Below are 26629 nucleotides of genomic sequence, written 5' to 3' on the forward strand. Positions count from 1 at the left end.
ATGTTGATGCCGGATTCAAATGCTACCCCTTTCTGAACCTTCTCTTATCTCCCTTCCCTCTTTTACCACAGCTTCTATTTCACTTTCCACCACTTGAACCTCATATTCCATTTTCCATCTTTTTTATGTACTGATTACATATGTCTGTTTTGTTATAGTTATCTGTGGCAAGGGCAAGGACTTTGTCTTGTCTTAGCTTTGGATCGCACCTGGCTTCTAGTACAGAATTTTCAGATTCAAGTTTGGGCTAGCTTTTCCACATGGAAAAACAGACTATCAGGCCTAAATCAAGGGAAATGACTTAACCTGTGAATGAGTCGATTTGAGTTTGTCAGAACTATCCAGGTGCTTTCATGTTTTCATGAGACTCAAACCAAGAACAGATGCCAAGTTTAGCTGAACCAGACAGCCTAGTGAATGCATGCCCATCGTCCCATCTTCTCATCACCTGAATGGTCATAGTGGTATAATGGAAAAAGAAGAGCACTGGATTTAGAGCCATTGCCTGGGTTTGAATCCCAGGCTTTACAACTCGTACTGCCAGTAAGAGGAGGCAACATGTGGAAAAAATAGAAAAAGCCCTGCATTTGAATCCCAGCTGATGTTTTATTACTTATGTAACCTTGGATAAATCACATCACCTCTTTGGGCTTCAGTTCCCTCATCTATAAAATGAAGAAGCAGGACTGAATGACTTCTGAGGCCCCTTCCAGCTATTAATCCTATGATCCAATCACACCAGCTGAACTCACTGACAAGACTATAGTAGTTTAAGTAAACAGAGCAGAGTGACTCCAGGAAGGGATACGCTAAAAGAGCAAACAGCCAAGCCCAAGTTAGAGCTGCTTTGGCCCAGGTCATCTCTGAATAAATGTATTTCTCTTGCTTCACTTTTTTTTTTTCTTCCAAATGTAACAAGGCTAAACAGGATCAACCATACCAATACATGACCCACTCATGTCTTGTGGGCCAGGCCTAAACTAAACAGTTCAACAATTCAGGTTCAAGATTGAAAATGTAATAAGGCATGGTGGTTCATGAAATATAATTAAAAGTAGTTTCTCTAGTAGGAATTTCAAAGGACACCAAATCATCATACAATACTACCTCTCTTCCTCCAGAATAAGGACAGCAAAATAGCTACATCAGGAAGCCATTCCCATAGGGCTGCAAGAACTTGGGTAAAGTTTCTGACCCTAGTTTCTTTCCAGGCTTAGCCTTTTATACTTGAAGAAGCATTTTAAAAAGCCAGATGCCTCCCTTCCTTCATAGGACTGGCCTAATTCATCTGCTCTGAGAGTTATTATTGCCACATATGTAGAATGCTAGACAGGGCTACCCAGAGAAAAGAGGTCAGAAGGAGCAAGGGGGCAGGTGTGAAAGAGAAGAAAGGAAGAAGAAAGAACTATGGAAGTTGTTCCAAAGGGTATGCAAACATGTCAACACCGCAGCATAGACACAGCAGCCCAATACACCCTCATCAAATGACAATACTCAACACCCCACCCACTATTCACACAAAACCAACACAGCTCCTATCACACCACTGATTAAAATTTCAATATTTCTCAATCAGCTAAGCCAGAGTCCCAAACACATTTTTTGAATAAGTGAAAAGGGCTCCTTACCCAATCAGTTACCCATATGTTGTCCCTTAATATTCTTGGATTAAATAAATAGTGAAGTTGCTGAATAAATAATTTATTAACAATTAAATCAATAATAAAATAAAGACATAATTGTTTACAGTGGCTTAACTGAGAGAGTAGGCAACTAGGTGGAACAATGGATAGAGTACTGGGCTTGGAATCAGGAAGACATCTCAATGAGTTGAAATCCATTCTCAGACTAGCTGTGTCACCCTGGGCAAGCCACTTAACCCCATTTGCCTTAGTTCCTCATCTCTAAAATGATCTGGAGAAGGAAATGGCAAACTACTCCTGTATCTTTGCCAAGAAAAACCCCAAATAGGGTCACAAAGATATAAACAACTGAAACAACTCAACAACAACTGAAACAGTAGTCACAGTAGTCACAGTAGTCAGTCACCTCTAACCATCCCTGTTATTACTCAAGACTTCACGTCTACCAGCATAGTTACACACCATTCAATTGATTCAACATAACAAGTTTTCTTTGCAAGATAAAGATTAGATCAGTTCCATCAAGAAAAAGGTCTTCTCCATTCTTCTTTCTGTCTTCTCCAGCTTCTTTCAGTCCAGAACAGAAGGGTCTTTTCTGCTTTTCTCAATCTCTGTCTGCACAAAGTCTCCAAAAAGACAGTGAAAAACTACCATTTCCACAACATAACATGTTAACATTTCCACATTTGGCTGTTAAAGCTACCATAACTGTAACTGTAGCCTCTGTAGAAAGAGGCTTTTCAAATTGATGTTACACAAGTATGCTCACTTGAGTTTCAGAATCATTAATTATCCTTATAATTTGCCTGTGGCTATTTTTTTCATCTTAAACATTCCATGGTCGGTTGGTTCCAATAAGTTACAGAAGAATGGGTAACCTTTGCCAACTGAGGAAAGGTTGAGGTAATAAGGAAACTTGAAAACTGGAATGCAAACTATGATTAATTAATGGGATTAGAAACACACAAAGAATTTAACAAACAAGGTAGAATCTTAATTGTCCTGGAGTTGTTCAGTTTTAAGGTAGAAATTTGTCCTTTTTGTTTAATGGGGAGGAAATGTAATTTGGCCCCTTTATTAATGAAACTATATTTTTAACTCCTTCCATTGGTCATTTCCTTATACCTTTAATCTGTTCTACTATACTGTGGACTATCAGAGCTCAGTTTATACCACTCTAGATCCCATTATTGTCTTTATGAGAAAAAAGAGTTATAACACAACCTATATCTTATCTCAATGCTGTCTTACCTAATAACGAAAGAACATAATAAATAACAACATTGCCCTATTAACTCAGAAGCTGAAAGTTCACACAAAAGTGAAGTCTTAGTTTTGGGGTTAAGTGCAACAGTGGACATCCTTTGTCATTAATGTGGTATGTCATTGTCCTTCATACATAATCTTAGTGGGGGGGCAGGGCAGAGAGGGCAGAAACAGGAAATATTGCTTCATTCTTTACACCCCTCTTGTTTGCACAGTGAAGTCAAAACTCTCCTTTTTTTCTTTCTGGTCTATTAATTTGTGCATATGTTCTCAGCCCACAGCATATTTTTGAGGCAGAGTTATAAACTCCTTGTGCTTTAGAATGGAAGAGCTGAGGTAACCTTAATTGGGTTGTAGGAATGCTGTAATAGGAATGATGGAGTTCATCATAAACCTCAGTTTTTCCTTGTTGCTATCCTAAAAATAACCTCCCCCAAACTTCTTCATGAAAATATATGTGAAATGACATTTTGCGGAGCAGCTAGGTGGCGCAGTGGATAGAGCACCGACCCTGGAGTCAGGAGTACCCGAGTTCAAATCTGACCTCAGACACAACACTTACTAGCTGTGTGACCCTGGGCAAGTCACTTAACCCCAATTGCCTCACCAAAAAAAAAAATTAATTAAAAAAAACCCGAAAAAACAAAGAAATGACATTTTGCAAGTGCAAGAAAATACATCAAAGGTATTTGTGACTTTTATAATTCAGATTAAAAAAAATAACACGCTTCCAGTTTTCTTCTAAAACTATAAGCTAAGCAAAACATTTAAGGGGTGCTTGTTTTTGTTCTGAGGTGGGGTTTTTTTTGAGGGGGAGTGGCAGTTAGCCTTGACTTTTGTTTTTGTTTTTGTTTTCCACTCTTCTGAGAACATATTTAATATGTGGCTCCAAAAAGTTGTAATGACATGGTTCTGATACTGTGGAAACTCCTATTCTCAAATTATTCAAATCATTCTTGCAAACAAGAACAAAGCATTTACCTGTCACACTACCAGAAGAGATGGACACAGCCTGGGCTTATAAGGAGGATCAGGGCCCTAGCAGGAAATTCTCCAGCTGGAGGGAGTTCAGGCAAAGCTGGCTATACACAGCTGAGCTTAACACTCACATTCCTCCACAAGGCAGACCCAGTACAGCAAATTGAGATCATTTTTTCTACCCCAGACTTTCATTTCTTGTTCAGCACTAAAGCCTTAAGGCTTTAACTTAATCCCACCTCCAGGCTCTGTTTTACTAGCTCCTCCTTGAACCTTCTTGTGATTCCTGCTTTGGACCCTGCTTTTCCTTCAGGCACTGCCCCTTGCCTTTGACCTTTTCAGTTCCTCAACTTGTCTGCTTGAACCCACTAAAGTTCCTTACACTTAAATACACAGAAACTTCTTGGTAGTCCCCTTTTATTCCATGCCTCCAATAGGTAGGAATAACACCATGGACCCTAATCAATCATACTCCTTGATTTCATGACCAGCCCTTTGTCAGGATGAAGGGAAAAGAGAACAGGGAAAACAGTACAATTATTTTTACAAATAACAGAATCAGAGTCATCTTTAGAAATGAAACACTATTGGTGATGATACAAGATACCTTAGAGATCATCTGATCCAACCTCCTCTTTTTTTTAAACTTTTAATGTATGTATCTTTATTCTTCATAGGCTAGTGAATACTTGACAAGCTACTTGAAAGTTTGTGTCTAAAAGCTAAGGAATAAACCATCAGGAAAAAGGACTATTAGGCTGGAGGATGACTATAAATTGAGAGTGATTGTTCACACAGGTCACCAGTTCACAGAGGTCACCATTATGATGGTCGTAGCAGTATCAAAGAATCACAGAATAAATGAATCAGAGGGGAATTTAATTATCAACTGGGTCAGATTCCTTATTTTATATAGCAAGGTTAAGTGACTTAATCCTTTCAGACAGATAGTCAGTGGCAGTAAAACTCCATCCTCCTGACTCTCAGGTCAGTGGTTTTTCCATTATGGAATTGCAGTGGGGGGAGAGGGGGGTTGGATTAGAGTACTTCATCTCTACATTTTTACTGCTCAGAATGCTCTCCCTCTCAGCTTTCTGGCATCCTCTAGGTTTCAGCTAAAGTCTTACCTTCTACAAGAAGCCTTTCCCAGCCTTCCCTAATCTTAGTGCTGTCCCTCTGGCATAATATCCAGTTTACCCTGTATCTGTCTCATTTTTACAGTTTGTGTTTGTCTCCCCCTTAGTCTATGAGCTCCTTGAGAACAGGGACTATTTTTTGCCTTTCTTTGTATACTCAGCACATAGCACTGAGTGAACACTTAATACTTGCTTGTTGACTTGACTTCAAACTGGTTTTTTTTTTTCTGTAGAGAAAGGATAGAAAGAATAAGGGTTTGTTTGTATAGTGTCTATTGTGTGCCAGGTATTGTGCTCTGCACTTTTTAAACAAATATTATCTCATTTGATCCTGACAACAATTCCTTGAGGTAGGTACTATTATTATCCCCATTTTACAATAAAAGAAACTGAGGCAAACAGAGATTAAGTGACTTGTTCAGGGTCACAAAGCTAATAAGTGTCTGAAGCTGGATTTGAGCTTGGGTCTTCCTGTCTACTGCACCAACAGCTATCTCTATTGTGCCCCTAACCCCAGAGTCCTGGAGAAATCTCTTAAATAACTCTTAGATATGGTTTATGTCTGGGGTCTCTCCTAAAAGAGAATTAACAGGGTCTCTTCAAAAAGATATTAACTGTACTAAGAATATTTTTGAGACAGCCCTTTATTTCCTCTACTACAAAAGAAGCTCTTAAAGCCAAAAAAAGACTTAAGTGCACATTAGCATATACTTAAAACATAGCACTCTTATACTCTATTATTAATATATTAATACTAAGACACAATACTGTTAATACTCTTTTATAATACTCCATTATACTCTTTCAGAAAGTCAGTACTTAAAATCATGAAATATTGTGGGACTGCTGAACAAGTATCTCATTTTCACCTCAGATCTTTAGTGGCTTATCCAAGATACATATCTTCTGTCTATCCAAGAATGCAGGACAATATGTGGCTCCCCATAAGTTTTAATGACATGGTTCTGTTACTGTGGAAATCTTCCTTTTGGTGTTCCAATCCTTCTCTGAGAAGGGTTATAACTGTAGGGAGCAGCTTCCACTGTGGAAACTGGCACCCAATTCAGTAACTGCATCTCTTGAGCCACCAAGCCTAGAAACAGCCATCTCAGGACAGTACTGCTCCATCACCTTTACCCTAGAAAAGAAACATTGAGCAGAACAGGCAGCTAAAGACCTGGGGTCCAATTGCCATCTCCCCTAAGGAAGCTCAAGTTCTCACTGACGTGTGTGTGGCCGTGACTGCTCCTAGGGACCCAGAAAGGAAAAATCCTCTCCCTTCCTTGCTGGAAGTCCAAACAAGAGCTGGTTAGTCCCTAGTTACACACTCAGAAGAAACAAAGACCACTGGATGCCTATTAATCATGGTACCCTCCCTCTTTTGATTATTTCCAATTTATTCTGACCATGGCTTGTTTGAACATAGTTGCATATTGTCTCCCTCATCATCTGTGTACTCTTTGACAACAGTCTTTTACCTTTCTTTGTATCCTGGCACGTTATAGGCACTTGATATAGCTTTACTGATTGATTCACTGATTTCATCTTCTTTCTGGCTCTGTTGCCAGTCTTCTTTGGCGCAACCTGTAGTCACAATGATCCAGACACCAACCATAGGCTTCTTGTTGAGCATGCCCTCTAGCAAGAGTTCAAAGCATAACAGAAGGGTCCTTGCTCCATGGGAAGTGTTCTAATCCAACCCCTAACTATAAGATCATTGTACCATAGTGAGATTTTCCCGTGATTCTTTACAGTTTGTAACTCACCAGAACTAGTCATTGAAAGCTAGGGTTTTAAATGGCAAAAACTCAAATAAAAATGGAAGCTAACTACTTCACCAAACTCAATTTAAATGAAACCCTGGATCAAAGGCTGATTGAAAGGTTTTTGGTTTCCTCTAGGAGAGCTTTATTTGAGAAATGTACCCTTTCTTTATAGAATGATAATTCTAAAATCATAAAGTACTAGAAGACAGCTAGATGGTACAGTGGATAGAGCACCAGTCCTGGATTCAGGAGGACCTGAGTTCAAATCCAGCCTCAGATACTTGATATTTACTAGCTGTATGACCCTGGGCAAGTCACTTAACCCTCATTGTCCCGCCCCCCCCCCCAATAAAGTACCAAATCATTTCATTTATTTTATTTCTGTCATCTAACAAATGTTAAAAACACCTAACAATGTAAGTTGATTACTGCTGTTGTAAATGCTCTTCCTCAAGCTTACTCCTATGTTAACCTAGCTCAGGCAAGCAAAGAAGTAGAATTTCCTCTTCCTCCTTATTCTTCTCATATACTTATTTTCTGACCATCTACCCTGACTACGTTTTACCTCTCTCTCCCTTTGACAATGTAGTACAGTGGATAGAACAATGGTTTAGAGATACGATTTGACATATGCCAGCTTTGCCGTGTAACCTTGTAAATATCACTTCACATCTCTTGGACATCAATTCCTTCACTTGCAAATGAGGCATTTGGAACAGAAACCCTTTTTTGGATTTTAATGATTTCTTTTTCTCCACATAACTAGAAGAGAAGAGAGAAAGAAAAAAGAGAATAGATGGTAGAGTGGGTGGAGGACATTCCAGAGCCATTTCTACCAGATCAGAAAGAGTGGAATGAAATTAGACTGCCAAAAAAAGAACCGGAATGCCTTTCCACCTCCTTCCGCCCCACCCCAACCCCTAAATCTTGTGTCCAGGTTAAGCAGCTGAATCTTGGCAATGGAATGGCAAGTTCTTCAGTAATAGGCAATCTAATAAGCAGTCCCCGGCAATCTAATAAGCAGTCCCCAGCAATCTCAAAGAACAACATTGGCTATGGGGATTAGTATGTCCTTTATTTTTCAGGAGCTTTTAAAATATGTACATTTAGATCTTTCAGATAGAAAGTGATGGTTAATTGGCAGAGCTAAGCCTAGAAAATGTACTTCGGATATAATTTGGTAGCCAGTCAAACTGCATCACAATTAAATATCTTATTTAGTAAGATTATGTTTGACCGTTTTTGGATGGGATACAGTCACTGTTAAGCTTTTCTCTCATTTGGTTTCTAAACCACTCATAAAGTTTTAAGAAGTCTTCAAAATTCAATTTTAAATTTACATTCTAATTACTACCACCACCACTCCTTTACTTTGCAAGCTCAAATACCCTTCTATCCTTCACTAGAAAAAGCTTTTAAAAATAATCTGCTAATAGGTTGTAAAGAGAAATTGGAATGACTGTTAAGGGCCCAGGAAGGGAAGTACTTTATTATTCCTTTGAAATGGCAAAATATTTTACATTTTGACTAGAGTTTCAGGCTTTTGAAGGAGAAAGCAGCAAAGAATCTAACTATCTTAGCATGTTCACCCAGGTTTGTGTGTAATCTTACATGAAAAAAGTCCATTTGAACATTAGTCTTCAGGTAAGGCTTTACATTCTTTCTCCTCATCCTTTCAAAACACCGATCCCCATGCAACTTAAGAAAGAAGTCTCCTTATTGTGTGATTTAAATATATACATATCTCTTGAAGCAACATACATTTAGATTTCAGACAATAAGAACAGTCATGCTTAAGGTTTATAAAAGAAATCCTTAGGGTCCTTGTAAAAATTAAAAAAAAAAGCTGAGAGACTCTTTTTTTCTTAATAAACATTGAAATACAACTTAGTGAATAGTAATTGGGATATTCATCCAATCAAAAGTTAAATTAGAAAAATTATATTTCAAAATTAATTTTACTCTTAGTCATTGATCAAGACAGATTTCAAAATCTTTCCTCTTATCCCCCAATTTGAAACTTTCATCAAGTTTTTCAGAAAGCACAAAAGGATCAAAAATGCTGAGAGATTTGTTTCTAGGTTTCCAAGAGCCTTGAAGTTTCCCTAAGGGTAATTACTGTTTACTGCTCTAGACCTTCGTCCTTTTCTGCAGTAACATTTTCCATCTTAGGGAGAGTCATCCCATTCAAGTAAGGAGCATGTTGTCTGAGCACTGAATGGAATTACTACCAATGGAAACTATGCTGCAAGAGGAGTTGATAAAGCAGCTGCTGTGCAAACCTCAGCTGTTTTTTCCATCCTCCCAAAGCAAAGTTAATTAGCATAGGGAAAGTGACTAATGTGCTGACGTCACCTCTTTCCAGTAGAAGCTTACATTTTGTCCCAGACTGCCTGTAAGCATGCAGGACTTTATTCAGGAATTTGCTGTCCCATACAGGATACTCTGAAAGCTACTCTTTTTTCCCCAAGGGGCCGGACTGCTTTCCTTTATAAATGCTCTCTACTGAAAGAACTTGTAGCTTCTTTAAAAAGTACTCCACTTGGGACTTTATCACTCTGCTCTCTAGCTATAATTAGCAATTTAAAAAGAAGCAAGATGCATTTTAGAAATTTTAACTACAGTTTTAGCTCCTTGATTGCCTGTGTTGCACATAGTGATGTCTTCTACGAAAGCGAAACCAGGGTAAGGCTTCCAAAATTCATGTGATATAAAAGTTTAGTTCTGGAACTTTTAGCTAAGAGGCATTGGGTGAGTGTTGTTATTTTATGGATTTTAAGAGTTTAAAAGAGTTTAAGATAATTTTATTTTTTTAATTTGAAAATTACAATATATTGAAAGAGATTTGGGAGGATATGTGTGTTCTCTTTGGCTTGAATCAAAATAGAATTGTATCTATGGATGCTTTACAAAAGACAGTAAACTTTCCTCAAAAATTTGCTGTTTGGTGGTAGGGAGGGATAGTGCCCTGATACGAAATATTATTGACAATCTGAAAAGAGTAAATTATTTGCATTTTTTGTGAAAAGAAGCTCTTTATGATGAATGTTTTGTTTTTTCTTAAACACTCAGTTTCTATCTCTAGTGTGTAGGAAGGAAAAAATAAGAGTAAAATCTAAAGGTGCAATAAATCATTGAAGTGTCTTGGTACCTACCTAAAAACATAGTTTGCTCGTGATTAAGTGATGCTAATTAATGAAATGCAGAGAAATGGTTCACCAAATGAAACCTAGGCAATTTTTGTCACCTTATAGGTTGTTTCTTTCCTTTCTGGTTTTGCCTAGTAACATTTTTTTTTTAGCATCTAGCTAGCTGTCCTTTAATACTTTAGTCTTATGTATGAATCCCAAAGGGCTAATTTAATTTTTTTCCCTTAATAAAGATAATAAGCACTTTATGGAATGGCAGCACCCTTTATAGCAACAACAATAAACATTATTCTTCATTTATTATTTTCTTTTCTTTCTTTTTTTGTTTTTTTGGTGAGGCAATTGGGGTTAAGTGACTTGCCCAGGGTTACACAGCTAGTAAGTATCAAGGGTCTGAGGTTGGAGTTGAACTCAGGTCCTCCTGAATCCAAGGCCAGTGCTCTATCCACTGTGCCACCTAGCTGCCCCTTCACTTATTATTTTCATGGCACTGTGCTAGTAGCTGGGGGTGCAAAGGCAAAAATAGAAAGTCCCTGACCTCAAGGAACTTACAATCTACTGGGAGGGTTCAAAAAAGTATACTATTGGGGGTGGGGGAGGGAACAATATTCTCTCTGAGAGAGAACACTAACGACGGGGAAATGAGGAAAGGCTTCAGTAGAGGTATCACTTGACCTGGCCAAGTCCAAAATATCTAGGTGAATGCCCTGGCTATTCCACTTACTTTATGACCTTAGTCAAGTCATTTACCTCCCCAGGCCTCAGTTTCCTCATATGCACAATAGTAATAATAGGCCTCAGGCTGGCTGTTTTACAGGGCAGGTCTAATGAACAAGTGATACCATGTATGTAGAAGCCTTCATAAACTACATGCTACTTGTAAGCTGCTGTTATTCACTGTGATCCAGCCGTAGTACATTTTGATAGTAATATTATTTAAGGCAGAGGTTATATATTTTACCTAATTTCTACAAATACTAATTGATATTTAGATGTTAAAAGTATGAAACTGTAACTGAAGGTTCAACAATGTTCATCTGCTTGGAGAGCCCTTAGGACTGAAACTGGAAGCCAAGCCCCTCCCCCCCAGGGAGAGGGGAAGGTAGTAGAGGCAAGGGAGGCAGCATGCCAGCCTTTCCTCCCAATAGCCTCCACCTCCAGCAAGGCAGTCTTGGAGGGACCAAGAACTCCTGGAATTCCTCCCCAGCACTTCAGTATGCTTTCTCATTCTCCCTCTCTCTGGTGTCATCCCTTCCCTCCCTTACTTGGGGTAAGTACTGAGCTTCCAGACTGAGTTCAAGAGCTTTCCAAGAAGACAAACATTGGTGAACCCCTGGTTATATGAATACATCAGTCACACAGTTTTTTATTGCTTAAATAATGATGGCTTGAGAAAGCATGGTAATATATAATCTTGTTCATGCTTTGCAGAAATTGTTGTGACCATCTGAGAGAAAAAAGTTAGATGTATTTAAGGGAATAATGATGATAAGGCATCAATACAGGACATATATTCTAGGAATTTATCATTTGCTTTTCTATGTCTGTTTTATTGTTTCTTCTAACTCTTTTAATGTCACCTCTTCTTAATTATCATAAGTTCAATAATAATTGAACAGTCATGATATCCATTAATGAGATCATGTGAAATTAGAAATTATCTAAGCCCACCTTTCCACCTGAATCTTGCCCATGTTGCAGTAGAAAAAAAAAAGACTTAGCAGTATACATATAGCTGAAACACTTTTATCATCTCATCTAAGCATATTATAAATTATAGAAATGAAAGAGAGATGTGGGATAGCTTTGAGCAAAGCAACAGTTTGTATCATTGTCTTTATTCTCCAATAAACATGTAATAAGCACTGTATACCAAAATTCCTCAACGTATAGGTGACAGCTGCTAATATATCCCTTGTTCAGTATGAAAGTAAACCAGTAAGCTCTAAGATGAATATATGACTTTTCCTTTCTAGCTCTTCCTTTGGGCATATCCCCCTAAATGAGGAGAGTAAATATACTACAGAAGCAATAGATTCTTGTTTTTTATTGGTGTGAGCACTTAAAGTAAATTCAGTCCCTCTTCTTAGGTGATTTTATCATCCTTCTCCCCTAGCACTAACATAATTCTGTATTTTAATAGACATGTACATTAATATAATTAATTTCTGAAGATTCAAAATTAAAAAAGAAAAGTCTGCCATCAAGGAGCTTACATTCTGCTTGGGTGGGGATTTGACGTGTACGCAAATCAGAATAATGTGAGATAGAAGCAAAGGAGCTCTATCTGGTACTATCACTATTTTGGACAGAAATTTCATAGAAGATGAAAAATAGATGGTAAATACATGGATGGATAAAGTTGATTTCAAAAGCCTCCCCCACAGAGATATTGCAACTATAACTTTAATATGGAAGAGAATCTTGCAGAGAACTGGCAATTAACTGCAATGCAAGGAGACCAAAGTACTCAATTTAAATTGCTGATTCCTAAAAAGAAAAATTGAAAGTTGTCACCTTCTGAGAGAATTGGGATCACTAGAGGTTAACTATCATGCTTGTAAAAGATTGAGAATGAAGGAGTTAACTCTCATCATTAAGAGTCTATTCAAGGACCAAGAGAGTTTAGCTGTTATTTATTCTTGTAAGAGATTGGGACTGAGGACAAAGAGTCAGTTGAAAGACTAGGAGAGTTTAACTATTGTTTTGTGAGAACCTGAAGAGATCTATGAGAGACCTAAGTTTAACTCTTATTTAGAGGAAACATCTAGAAGAGAATTCCTGAAAGACTTAATTGATAGAACTGTTTTTAGAGTTGAGAAGAAATCAATGGCAGTATTGGGGAGAGTATCTATTATACTCTTTTTCTTCTGCTTTTGAAGAGCACAAACAGACTGTGAACTTGTCTGGCTGTCAGTGCATTACAAATACTTATTTATGGTTTTGTATGGTTGTTTGCTACTGTAATAAATTATCTGACCAGTGATATTGATGTTTTTTTAGCCTGTGAGAACAGAGGTTTGAGATAGAGGAGCAAAAACATATGAGAAAAGATTTTTCTGGTTTACTTATAAACTAGAGTAGAGGCTTGAAGCTAAGTGATTAGTGAAAAATAGTGTGCATTTCTATTCATTTGTTAGGAATTATCAAAACATACTCCTTGATTGCCTTAGAACTCTAACGGAGAATTAATAAGGAAATGATCCAGTAGCAGTGAGAGACGGGTAAGGATTAGTATCTTGTAGACTGTCATAGATGCACAGCCTCCCGATCCTAACTGGTGTACTTGTTGGGAATCTTGTCCTTAGTCCAGTTATATTTCTATAATGTTAACTAAGCAGTGTGAGTTGGGGCACCTGGACTTTTATTTCTAGCGGTGACTATAATCTCATCAGAAAAATGTTCTTTAACGTTCTATGATTTTACAGCAATTTATGTAACTTTCTTAGGAATACTTGGGGAGAAATATGAACCAATATAAATAGACGTTACCTTATCTTGGCAGAGTGCAAAAAATGCTGGGTTTGAAGACTAGAAGACCCGGAGTCTGATTCCTTTCTCAGACCTTTAACTTCCTAGAACTTTAGTTTTCTCTTCTAGAAAATTTATTTATTTATTTATTGGTTTGGTTTGGGGTTTTTTGGTGGAGCAATGAGGGTTAAGTGACTTGCCCAGGGTCACACAGCTAGTAAGCATCAAGTGTCTGAGGCCAGATTTGAACTCGTGTTCTCCTGAGTACTTTATCTGCTGCACCACCTAGCTGCCCCCTCTTCTATAAAATTTTAAATAATAATAATAGTATCTACCTCCCAGGAATTTGAGGGAGGGTCAAATGAGATAATAAATGTAAAGCATTTTGCAAACCTCAAAGTACTACAGACATGCTAGCTATTATTGTTGTTGTTGTAAATAATAAAATGTAAGGATTTTTCCAACATTTTTTAAGCAAGATACTAGGCTATGTGCTGGGGATGCTAAGGCAAAAATCAAATCATCTCTGTCCTCAAAGAGCTTACATTCTTGAGGCAGGGATGGAGGGTGGGATATCACATGTAAACAAGTCAGTATAACATAAAATAGAACCAGGAAGAAGCAAAGGAAAAAGGCAAAGGAAAGAATCAAGTGTTCTGGGAATACCTGATAAAGGGAAGTACACCATTAGGTGAGGGGTATCTTTTAGATACCTTCTAGCTCATTTTTCCTTGATTCATTTCTTTATAACTGCATAGTATCTTTTTTTTTTTTCAGGGCAATGGGGGTTAAGTGTCTTGCCCAGGGTCACACAGCTAGAAAGTGTCAAGTGTCTGAGGCCGGATTTGAACTCGGGTACTCCTGAATCCAGGGCCAGTGCTTTATCCACTGCGCCACCTAGCTGCCCCTGCATAGTATCTTTTATTTGCTCCCCACTCTATATTATGATAAATCGCTTGGGGGAGGGGGCATGATATCATGCTGCCAAATTTAGATGGTCTGCATTCTATGTATAAACTTCTAATAATAAAACAAGTGTTTATTGCTGAGTTCTTGTACCATTTCACAATAATTATCCATCTACATAACAGCTTAGAAAGGCAAAAATGTATAAGTATTCTGAAACCAATATGTCAAAAAAACAACTGTTTTACATTATTTTTAACCCCCTATTATTTTGTTAATAATGAACAAATGGAAAAAAAAAGACAAATTTTAAATTTCCTCCAGTGAATTAAAAATACTGTTTCATTAACTTGTTTTTTACTTACTTTCTATCAAAGTGGATTTTAGATTGGCATTATTATTTTTTAAGCCTTGCATAAAATATTTCTCTATATTTGGGTAATATTAATCTACAAATGGTGGTTTCAGCAAATATTGTTCTACATTTTTCCATAAAAATAAGTAGAAGTGAGCCTTAAACATGGGCTTTTTATCCAACCTTGGACACTTAGAGAATATATTCTGAAAGTCTGTAAACTTAAGATCCATCAAATTACGGAAATTAGAGAATTTCAGCACCGAAGATTGTTCCTGGTTCTCTAGGATGGTCAAAGTGGGATGAGAGAGACCAATCACAAAATAAAAGGTTGCATATCAATTCTTATTAGGGGGCTGTATATTACAAGATTTTTTTCTGAATGGAAAGGCTGAATTTCTGTCCTTATATTACTAAAGGAAATAAAAATTTGTCAGTTCCTAAAATAATTAGGAACAGCTCACCCTAACTTGCTGAGATGTAGTAACTGATTTTTTTTTTGTCATTTTTCAGGCTAAATTTGAATCTCTCTTTAGAACTTATGACAAGGACATCACATTTCAGTATTTTAAGAGCTTCAAACGAGTACGAATAAACTTCAGTAACCCATTGTCTGCAGCAGATGCTCGACTACAGCTTCATAAGACCGATTTTCTTGGAAAGGAAATGAAATTATATTTTGCTCAGGTAAGTTGGAGTAAGTAGGGAATATTCAAAAATATGACCTCTTTCTATATATCCTACACACACACACACACACACACACACACACACACACACACACACACTGTCATTACACCAGGTGTTCTGTTACTGGAACTTATGAATTGATTTAAAAATCCAAACTCAAGACTTGTCAAATTTAGTGATCACTCAAAAGAAAGAAAATGTGTCGCACTTTTAAGAGCATCTAAGATGGTCAGGTCACATTTTATTTTGTTTATGAGGAACATAAAGTAAAGGTAGTTAGAATATATTGAGGTGTATTTGAAATCAGACATGGAAATAAGTAGGCATAAATAAATAAGTGGATGTGTGCAGGTAATTTATGGAAGGAAGTAGAAAATAATACCAATTTCATTCATTCATTTTTTCCCCCTTCAAATCTTTTCTTATATAAACTTGATAACTTTCAACAGAGACTTTCAGGTTCACAAACAAAAGCCAAAAGAAGATCATGCATTAAATCATAAGCTTTTCAATATTTATAGGGTAGCCTAAATGTGCAAATTGACATTAATAAAGTAATATCAGATTTGTCATTTGTTTACATGCACCCTCATTTTTTTATGCTTTCCAGATGTTGTTACTATTTTTGCCGGTAGGGAGTGCAGTGATTTGGTTGCGTATGGGAAGTAGGACAAAGGCACTATCTCAGTCAGATCCACCTTTCCCTTTTTGGTCCTTCTACTGTGTTGATTTACATGGCAACCTGGAGGGTTATGTAGAGATGAAAAACCTCTCATTCTAGCTCCACCCAGCTCCTTTATAAGTTGCTAAGTGCAGCATAATTTGAAAGGGGTTTAGACTAGAGCCCCCAAAATATGAAGGAAATTTAAAAGGAACTTCAGACCATAACTGAAAGGAGTTTATACTAAGAAACCCTAAATAACCACAAGAGAATAAGAGTTAAAAGATAGACTCAAACACACTTAAGGACTTCTGTTTCTAGCAATTTTGCTAAAGATAGCTGGGACTGTCAAGCTAAAAGACTGGCCAACCCAATGGATTCTATGGGGAGGAAACTATATCACACCTGAAGTCTCAGCAGCCAGGTTAAGAAACTTCACTGAAGGAAAAACATATGGGGGTGGGGGGACTACAGATGAAGAACACACATCACAACTGACAATCAGCAGATTGCTGCAGCAGCTCAGCAAAGACACCCATCAGAGAGCAGGGTGATGTTACACGAGAGGAAGCCATCCACTCTGCAGGAGCTAGAAATTGTTCTTGCCATAGCCATATGTGTAGCCCTCTGTGTGTGTCCTCTGGCCGTGCATATTGTGATCCAGTCATTTGTGAGAGTGAAGACACGTACATGCAGAATACTCTGACACTGCAGAGCCACCAACATTCTCTGATGACATTTCTCACCCGCCTAGTTCCTGAGCTTTTTTGCTGAACAGCTGCTGCCCTCTACTGACAAATCAACTAAGGAGAAAACCCTAGGCCAAGCGGAACTGGCAACCTTTGCCCTACTTTCCACCAACAACCAAAATCCATGTACTCTTTCTTCATAGTTGTAATTTGTGCATAGTCATGCTTTTTAGTCTACTTTCTTCACTCTGTTTCATTTAAATCTTGCCATGTTTCTTTATAGTTTTCATATTTGTTATTTCTTATGATATAATGGGGCAGTGAGGTAGAGGGTTTAGAGTCAAGAAGACTCATCTTCCTGTGTTCAAATCTGGCCTCGTAGATTTACTAGCTTCATAACCCTAAGAAACTCACTCAACCCTATTTGCCACTCCAGTATCTTTGACAAGAAAACCCTGAATGGGGTCACGAAGAGTTGGACGCTACTGAAAAACAACACAACAACATGATTCAATAATATTACATTATGTTCCTATACCATGATTTATTCAATTACTCCCTGATCATTAAATATCCAGGTTGTTTCCATTTTTTTTTTGCAATTACAAGAGTGCTGTTTAAATCATTTTTGCACAAATCATTTGGGGGCTATTAATAACATCTTTTAATTACAGTCCCAATAATATCCAAGAGTATTATACAGCTTTCATTTTTTTTCCTATCCTGCATCTTCAGGAAGAAACCCATTCCCAAAAAATGTGAGTTGGAAAATAATTTTGTATTTCTTTACATAACTAGTCTAGACCTGGCAGGCAGATATATACAAAAATGTGTCTGTGCCTACATATATATTTACACACACATTTACCTGCACACATATGATTTTCATATTGTAATTTGTTCAAAGGTTGGGACTGTAGGTTTACTCCATGTTAGCCTCACATGGTACCTAGTTCTGTTTTCTGCTCACAGCAGATAATAAATACTTGCATCAAAAAGTTTAGCTAATAGCTCTAATTTCAATCCTGAAAGCCAAATGGTCTAACCATGAAAAGGGTCACACCAAAAACAAGTAGTATATTTGTAATAAATTTTTAATTTTGCCTCCATAGCACACTATTCTGGGGCAGAAACATGAGTTTCTCATTCACCACCATCAGTAGTTTTGTCATTATGATCTTGATAAGCACAAGGACTAATAACCAAGTCATAAACCTAATAGGTTTTAATAATCTCTTCATTTGTAAGCCCTTTTACAGTTACAATGTACTTTTACATATGTTATCTCTTTTAGGCTAAATATATCATGGGTTAGGCTACAGTGTAACCTGAAGACTTTAAGTGACTTGCCCAAAGTCATATAACTTAAGTGGGGGCACTATCATCAAAACTTTTCCTTTTTGTTTATAGGTCCTGCCCCTTTTCCCTCTTCTTCTTTTACCTGTATGGGTCACCAGCCTAGATCCCAGTTTGATATCTAGTCCAGTGCTCTTTCCACTGTCCTATGCTCTTAATAGTAATATATGTAGAGTAGTCCTAAGAGCCAAGGAAACGAAGTCATAAGAGAACAAGTTTTGGAGATGTTATTGCTAAGTTAAAGGAAAGCGTATTATTATAAGTTTTCCATCTTCCTAATTACATTAGTTATTTCAGTGGGGTGCTATGTGTTTAAATGGGGGCTCAAGAAATAGGTTTTTAGTAGAGGATTGTTATCTAATAAAAACAAAGCTTTAAAACATCATGACTCTTCAGACATAATGCTAGTGACACCTTCTCTTCATCATATTAGGAGTCACTCTCTACCTCTTGACTAAGGGTTCCCAACAACCTTAGTCTTTTGTTGTCAAGTTACTCTGCTCTCTTTGAGCCACCTCACCCTATTCCCATTATCCCCTTATCATCTTTGGTGAAACCTGACCTGTAGCTTTGGTGGATATTTGCCAGAGTCTCAGATGAGAAGAGCATGAGGTCTCAATTCATACACCAGAGACAAACTTTAATCACAGGATCCTGAGTTTATATACACTCTCAGATTCATTCAGATGATCAGTGTATCTATTCAGTGGAACCAACTTAAACAATATAACATTAGAACTTTCACAATGATGAATACAGGAACAAAATATTCTTTTCGGGGAATGGCTAGCTTTAACTGAAACCCATTGTTCAGTGCATTCTATTTGATTAATATGTTCGTTAATAAGTATCCTGGCTACAGCCTTGGAGTCACGTCACCCGTCTTCCAGCTGGCGACCCTGAGGTTGTTGCTCAGGTACAGTAATTATGCTATATTTTGTTAACCCATTCCAATCTATCCCCTACAGATATTTATTTTAAACATTTGCCAACTTATCTTTTTTTCCCATTTTTTTTGTTCTCCTAAAAAGTAAACTTTTCGAAAGTCTTCCTACCAAAATCTTTGCCAGATTTTTCACATTTACAAGCATCCTGTTATTTAATGGGAATATAACCTAAAGGTGTTATTAATAGCCAGAAAAATATCTATTTGTATAAATATGATTTTAGCATCATTCTTTGTAATAATGTAATAAATAACAGCAAACCTCAGTGGCCTAAAACACTGAGCCAGTGTTACAAAGGAAATGTGGACTTGATGAAGATTGAACTGAAACTGAACAAGAAGGAAAAAAAATTTTTTTTAAGTTAAAAAAAAATTTAACAACAAAGACTTCTAGCCCTATCTCTGTAAATAATCCATGTGAGGTCTTGAACAAATCTCAGGTTCTTCATCTGTAAATTTAGAAAGCTAGACTATGATATCTCTAAAGTCCCTCCTAACCCTAAAAAATTCCAGATGTTTGAGGTGGCTACATAATTTCAGCATGATTACTAAAGCTCCTTCCAGAGGTACCTAAACTGGAGTCCACTAGGTCTGCTGATAGAGTTTAGCTAGTCCATGATCTTAATGGACCTAGGAAAAATTATTTATTTTCACTAATCTCTAACTAAAATTTAGCATTTTCTTCCATTATGAATGTAGTCAACAAAAACTTCATTCTGTGAAAGAGTCCATAGGCTTCCCTGGACTACTGAAGGGCACCAAAAATATGTTAAGAACTCCTGATTTGGACTTGTGAGCTTTATTGACTGACAGGGGACTATAAATGGAGAAGGATTATTTTTTAAAAGCCTGCAGATATTTAGTACTGTGATTACATAGTATTGACATACCTTGTCTCATATACCTAGAAGAAACCTTTAGAGAAGGTAGTGCAAGGATTTTTAATCCTCATTTTTTATCATCCCTACAATCTCTGAATTTGGAAACTGAGACTCAGAGAGTTTCAGTGGTTTGCCCAAGGTCACACAGCTAATTAAGCATTATATGATTTGTTTGAGTTTCTTCTTCCCTGACCATGTTTCGTTTACTTTTGAATTATTACTAGATCCACAAGTGTTTTTATGCCTGGGTATTTTTTTTCAGTTTCACAACTGTTTTTTTGGGCATCTCAGTAAATATTTAATAATTTCTTGATTATAGTACAAGGAGAGAGCCTTGTTCAAATGCTTTAATTACTTGCTGATGAATCCTTCTGAAAATGTTTATGCTGATGTTCTTTTCTCTTTAGACTTTGCACATAGGAAGCTCACATCTGGCTCCACCTATTCCAGACAAACAGTTTTTGATTTCTCCTCCTGCCTCTCCTCCTGTTGGCTGGAAACAAGTGGAAGATGCTACTCCAGTCATTAATTATGATCTTTTATATGCTATCTCCAAGCTAGGGCCAGGTAAAAACTATTCTTATGACAAATGTAACAATGGTAGAGGTCTGGGAAGAGAAATGAAAGAATATGAGGGGAGGAAGAGGTTGTATAAAATGTTAAAATTCAAAGATAGTTAGGCTACTAGAGGGCTAGAGAGATGATGACCTCTTAGACTCATAAAAATCATAGATTTTTAGCTGGAAGGGACCTTTGAAGTTATCTAGCCCTAAATCCTCCTTTTACAAATGAAAAACCTGAGTCTCCCAAACGTTAAGTGATTTGCCCAACATCACACAGGTAATGAATGACTGAGCCGGGTCCTCTGACTTCAAATCCAATGCCCTTTCTACTGTACCATGCTATAAACCAAGGCAGAGTGCCACCAAAATAGAGCACCAAGTGAGGCCCCTCTCACTAAACTTATTTTTCAGACTGAATATATGACTTCAGACCTCCCAGTGATACATTATAGTCTGTGGATAGTGAAAAAGAGATTTTTGCAGGGCCAAGTGGAATTAAAATAATTAGCAGCAAAGTGAAACTATATGCCCTACAGGAGACTTACATTCAGTAATAGGATGATTGGATTCATTGATCCGTATCCTCATTGGATTTATAGATCAATTTCAGTTTTGTAGCATTAGAGAACAGGGATGATTCTAAAGAAAAAAATATCAGTAGTGAGTCACTATTTCCCCCTCATATGAGGGGACTTCATTGTGGGGTTTGTGGAGACATTTTCCCACTAGGATTGCCCAAATAATGAGCTTATAATTCTCTCACATGCTGTCGTTTAATATGTTCGATTACCTCCAAAGACAGACAAGAACATATCAATAGTTACTGATGTAAACACTACAAAACATTCCTCTTATTGGATTAGAAGACCTCCAAGGTCCTTCCCAAACTCAACTTCTGTGACCCTAGAAACTCTGATCAATTGGTTTGATGGAAGTGATATCTGAAAGACCTTTCCTCCCCCTCCCTTTTCCTTAGCAAAGAATAGAGAATGGAGAGCCAGAATGTGGGGTCCTGGAATGAGGACCTTTGAGCATATACCATATTCACTTCCTCCTGAGCTATCACTGTGGAGCCCAGAAACTCCAACTGAATAATTCTCAGCTCTCGGTCTCACAGGACTATCCGTTTTGTTGGGGATTTGCTGTTCTTGATTCATCAGGAATTTCAGATCAAGATTCCACAAACCTTGCCCAAACTGAAAGTTCCCTTTGGGACTTACAGAAAGAATCACAGAATTACTCACCATTCATCTTGTCATAAAGGTTAGGTAATCAAATCACAAGCTGGTACTAAAATGTACTGGAGTAACAGAGCATCTTTAGAAAGCTCTTAGTAGGTCCAAGGCTTTCTTAGCCAGGGCAGTAGGGAGGAGTACATGTATTTCAGGATTCTGAAGGGAAAAAAAGCATTTCTTAGGTTTTCTGGGCTGAAAGTACCTCAATGAATATCTCTCACACCTTCAAAAAATGGGAAAGTACCTTTCCAGGATTTTTATTTCAAAAGTAGCCTATTCAAAAAGCAAAAGCAATCTGACCTCGATTTACATAACTCATTTTTACAATAATGGGCCTTTGAACTCCACTTTTAATCTCATCAGTCTTGAAGACTTTTTCTAAATTTGACCCTTGGAATACAAAGGGGCCTGACTTGATTATTTTTTAGCAGGTGGACAGGTTAGGTAAGCATTTGAAAAGAAAGCTCAACAAAATTGTGAACTAGCTGGACAATGAAAGAAAATCTATTAGTCTTTCCTGAGGTTAATTCATTTGGCCCTCTTCTTTTTCCTTATCCTGTCTCAGAGAGGAAAAGTTGAAGCGAATTTCAGTGATTCTATCAAACATAAAATTGAGATGGGAATTCCTATATAGCTTTTGTTTTCCACTCAGAAACCAACAAGGGAAAGAGCTATATCATACAAAAGTCAGAAATGCTACACCCACCAATGATAAATAAGTAAATCTTCAAAACCATTGCCGTGGTTTTGGGAAAACTGAAGTCTGTTCTCTTACATTAGTGTACATCTAGAAAAGGCTTTTCTATATAGTTTTATGTGAACCCTAGCTTCTAATCCCCAAGTCAAAAATTCAGGCTTCAAATCAATTTTTTAAAAATAGATATTGACTACATAGACCAAACATGCACTGTAGCATTTGATTTGTTACAATTTCTTTACGGTGCCTAAGTCACCTCTTTTATGTTTATGAAACAGAAAGACCACCAGTGATGAAAGAGCTCAACCTAAATGTTATAATGCCACAATCAGAACAGAGAAAAGATTCTATTTTTCAGTTGAAAAGTGGTTGGGGCTCCCTGTGTATATCCTAGAATAGAGAGGCCTCAACAAATCTCTTTTGCATCTAGAAGCGAGTCCCAGATAGAGGAGTCTGCTTTCGACTTGAGGGAAAGGGAAGAATAGCAGTGTTGCCACAATCAACACTTTCCCAGTCAAGATCCAACCTAGCACCACTGAGAATCTGTGGAAGGCTCTTATATGATTACCTAGAAAGGCTCAAAAGAGGAGGAAAGCACATGTGATGAAGATACTTCTTGGGCCATATTTGGAGCATGCTCCATCAATCTGCCTTCCTTTCCCTCCTAAACCCAAGTTAGAATGTGTACAGTGATAGTTGGAAAGACTGAGCACCTCCAAAGGAGACTTTATGCCTATTCATGCCAAGTGGCCCTATCCAGTTCTTCACACTCTTCTTTTCCAGACTGTGATAAGCTATGGAAAAATCTAAAGTAATGTGACATATTGAAGATCTCCCCCTTAGGGTTGTTCATGGGCAAGCCCAGAGTGTTTCTGATCAAGGTACAGACCATAGACTCCTCCAGTTAAGTCCTGTGTCACCTCCTTGTAGCACACAGGTAACTGCAATTTCCAGGCTATCTTAGCAAAAATACAAGTTCTAACATGGTCTATCTCATGAGACAGAACGACTTCAGGTATAGACCCAGTGATGGACTATCTATCAGAAGACAAACCTCACTAAATTTAAAATGTTCATCAGCAGGCTTGGCTGCAGGGTGATTGAAGCCAGAGCAAGCCATGGAAACTGTCTATTATGGCATGGGCAGATAAATGCCTGTCTTTTTCAAAGGAAATAACACACTAATACATGTATAAGTCCTCAAAGTATTAAAGTGTTGACTGCTTCCCAAACAAAAACACACGTGAGCAGTAAGAATGAAATGTTCTTTGTGCAGAAAATAGTTAGCACCAAGATAAAATTGGAAGACTCTGTCAGCTTGCCTTAGGGTACAAAATAGACCTCTCAATAGGTCTATTGTGAAATTTTTTCCCGGTCATCACATCATTACAGATAATCTGTGATTTTTTTTTTTTATTTCAGAAGAATTGTCTGTCATGGGAAGAAGGTTTTTTGTTCTTGGTTTTTAGGAATAAGCCACCAAATACATGAAATTACAGCATGTCTCCAGAGATTCTTAACCTGGGGGTTCATGAATTTGTTTTTTAAATTTTCAGATAGAAAAACATTTCTGTCTAATTGGTTTCCTTCATAATCTTTGTATTTTACTTTATATGCTTAGAAATATTATTCTGAAACGGTGCCTTTAGCTCTTCATAGGGTTCATTACACATACAGAAAGGCTAAGAATACCTGGTCTTGCCATAAGGAATACCCATCTGCCTAAATTTATTCAGCTTTGCTTGGCAAGTTACTCCAACTGATGTGTACTATAGCCAGCCACATTTCCATTTACTATTTCTTGGTTTTATTTTCAAATGTGTTAGGGACATTTCTAAGGTTTCCTGTGATTGTTTTTCACTCCCAGGTGAAAAATATGAATTGCATGCAGCAACTGACACCACTCCCAGTGTGGTGGTCCATGTGTGCGAGAGCGATCAGGAAAATGAAGAAGAAGACGAGGCTGAAGGAATGAAGAAACCCAAACCAAAAATTATTCAGACAAGAAGACCAGAGTACACACCTATTCATTTAAGCTGAACTGGCATAATGGTGTAGATGAATTCCAAACCACTGTTCATTCATAGGGAGTAATCTTTTACTGTGGAAATGTCAGGTCACAGTTTTTGTGGTGGCAACAAGACGGGTAGCTGTGGCCAGATTTCCAGTTCATGTTACTCAGAAAAGAAGCAAGGAGCTGCCTGTCTCCTTGTTCTCAGTGCTGCACATCAGTTAGTGTTCATGGAGCCCTTAGAACGGCCTTATGCCCATCACTGAGTTAATGATGATCAGACCTTTGGGAAAGAATTGAAAAAGCCAATTAAGTGACACTTGTACTCCTTCTTTTCAGGTGGGCTGTTTTGGTTTTGGTTTGGTTTGGTTTCAGAGAAAAGATGATCACAGGTGTGGGGAGAGCTTTATGTTGCTACACGATCTACAATGATAGAATTCATCGTCTGGTGGGCTACAGTCACTGTGGAATACCTAGTACAGTAGCATTGTTTTAAAAAAAACATTCAATGTGGGGATTTTGGAATGTTTTCTTTTTCCTTATGTTTTCCTATTTTGTGCATGTATAATTACTTATTTTCCAAACTAACTTTTGTGTCAGTCTCTTATTGGGTTTATTTGTTGTTTTACATTTTTGAGAAAGCCTTTAATATTTATTGCCCTCTGTTTTTGGTGACAACTTACAGCTGGAATGCATTCACTGACATCTTACTTGGTGCCGTATGTAACTGTGTTTGTCAAAAGAAATTGATCTGAATTTTAACATTCATGTGTGGGATTTAGTCTGAAGAATTAAGAGAATAGCATTTTTATTGCACAATTTAGCAAGTGAGTAGTCTTAGTTTAGGTATCTTTTCTGTTGGTATTTGGGTCTATTTAATGTTTGTTGAAATATGAATGCTAGCTGTAGACCTACTTGGGGAATATTGGCGCAGATATTTTGATTTTTTTCCACTGAAATATGAAAATAAACCTAAACTTGTAAATAAAGCTGTTCAAGCATATTCATAGCTGTGTATAGCTGGATGAAAATATGGCAGTGGGATACTATTGCAAAGCATAATTACTTAGCTGTGTATCTGTATGTTGTAGAAGATGCTGTTAAAACATTTTTAACAGAGTTTGGATTCAAAGCATGTGAAGTGGATAACAAATGTGTAACTATAGAAGAGGGATGCCGTGCCTTTCCCCAAATTTCAAGTGGAATTCTATTGTCTACACGTGTCATTTTTTTTCTAGTTGCAACATGTATGTCCAGTAAATAAGTATTATGTTTTGGACTTACAGTGCCATAGCAAACTGTTGAAGTACTTCATGCCAAACGACACTGCATGCTTCAGAAATTTGAAATATGGAACAGTTAAGTTTGGAAACTACTCTGATCCAGAATGTAGTTGAATGCTCTCAGAATTCTGTTTACACCACATGAGGAGGAGAAACCACCATTACATAGCTGTTCAAGTGTTTCTAGTTATGTGGTTTTTAATTGAAGAACCTAACCTTGAACATCATTTTTCTAAAACTGCATTCTATAATAAATTGGTACAATATGCTCTGTGTGCAAATGATTTCTACTCTCTGTTTTATTTGAACAGTATTGATCTTGAGCTCCAAATACAATGTAAATCACGGGGCAGCTAGGTGGCGCAGTGGATAAAACACCAGCCCTGGATTCAGGAGGACCTGAGTTCAAATCCGGCCTCGGACATTTGAGACTTACCTAACTGTGTGACCCTGGGCAAGTCACTTAACCCTCACTGCCCTGAAAAAAGAAAGAAAGAAAGAAACCCCACAAATACAATGTAAATCAAAATGAGTTTCTAGTGCAAGTGGTCTTTCTTAGTCCAGGATGAGTAGCTTCTACATGACTGTGGGTCATGTAGTACACACTATATGTTTGGTAAAGAAATGAGAAAAAACAGCTTCAGAAGGTAGCATTCCCTGTGTGCATGCAGGTTGGCACAAAACTCCCAAGTTCCATCATTTCATTTGGTTCCACTAAAAAAGAAGTACCTGTGACTTTTCTATCTATTAATAAATATCTAACTGTGTATAGATAGCAATCCCATTATAAATAGGCTTTGTTGCATAAGTTTGACCATAGAACCATTTTGATAATGTAGATGGTCCTGCCAATCCACAAAAACCCATATAGTTTATTTGGGGTTTTAGAATCAAGAAGTCATTGGGAAGGAAGAAAAGAAAATAGGATGTACTTCCTCCTTTTTTCC

The 26629-nt window shown here is 37.4% G+C and overlaps 1 protein-coding gene across 3 annotated transcripts in view; it reads left to right on the forward strand.

Annotated features, from left to right (window-relative positions):
- RCAN1 (regulator of calcineurin 1) overlaps window positions 1-25976 on the forward strand; it is a 97385-nt gene extending 71409 nt beyond the window's left edge. The window contains exons 1-4 of one of the 3 annotated variants that reach the window (XM_043996965.1): window positions 9172-9474; window positions 15184-15357; window positions 20301-20460; window positions 24256-25976. In XM_043996965.1, the coding sequence (XP_043852900.1) occupies window positions 9388-9474; window positions 15184-15357; window positions 20301-20460; window positions 24256-24428 (594 nt within the window). In that variant the 5' untranslated portion in view covers window positions 9172-9387 and the 3' untranslated portion in view covers window positions 24429-25976. Of the gene's footprint in view, window positions 1-9171; window positions 9475-11091; window positions 11209-15183; window positions 15358-20300; window positions 20461-24255 lie in introns of those variants that run through there. The other 2 variants (XM_043996966.1, XM_043996964.1) reach the window with 2 other exon arrangements.
- Window positions 25977-26629: the final 653 nt, after the last annotated feature.

This window comes from Dromiciops gliroides, chromosome 3 (genome assembly GCF_019393635.1).
Source record: "Dromiciops gliroides isolate mDroGli1 chromosome 3, mDroGli1.pri, whole genome shotgun sequence".
Classification (NCBI taxonomy): domain Eukaryota; kingdom Metazoa; phylum Chordata; class Mammalia; order Microbiotheria; family Microbiotheriidae; genus Dromiciops; species Dromiciops gliroides.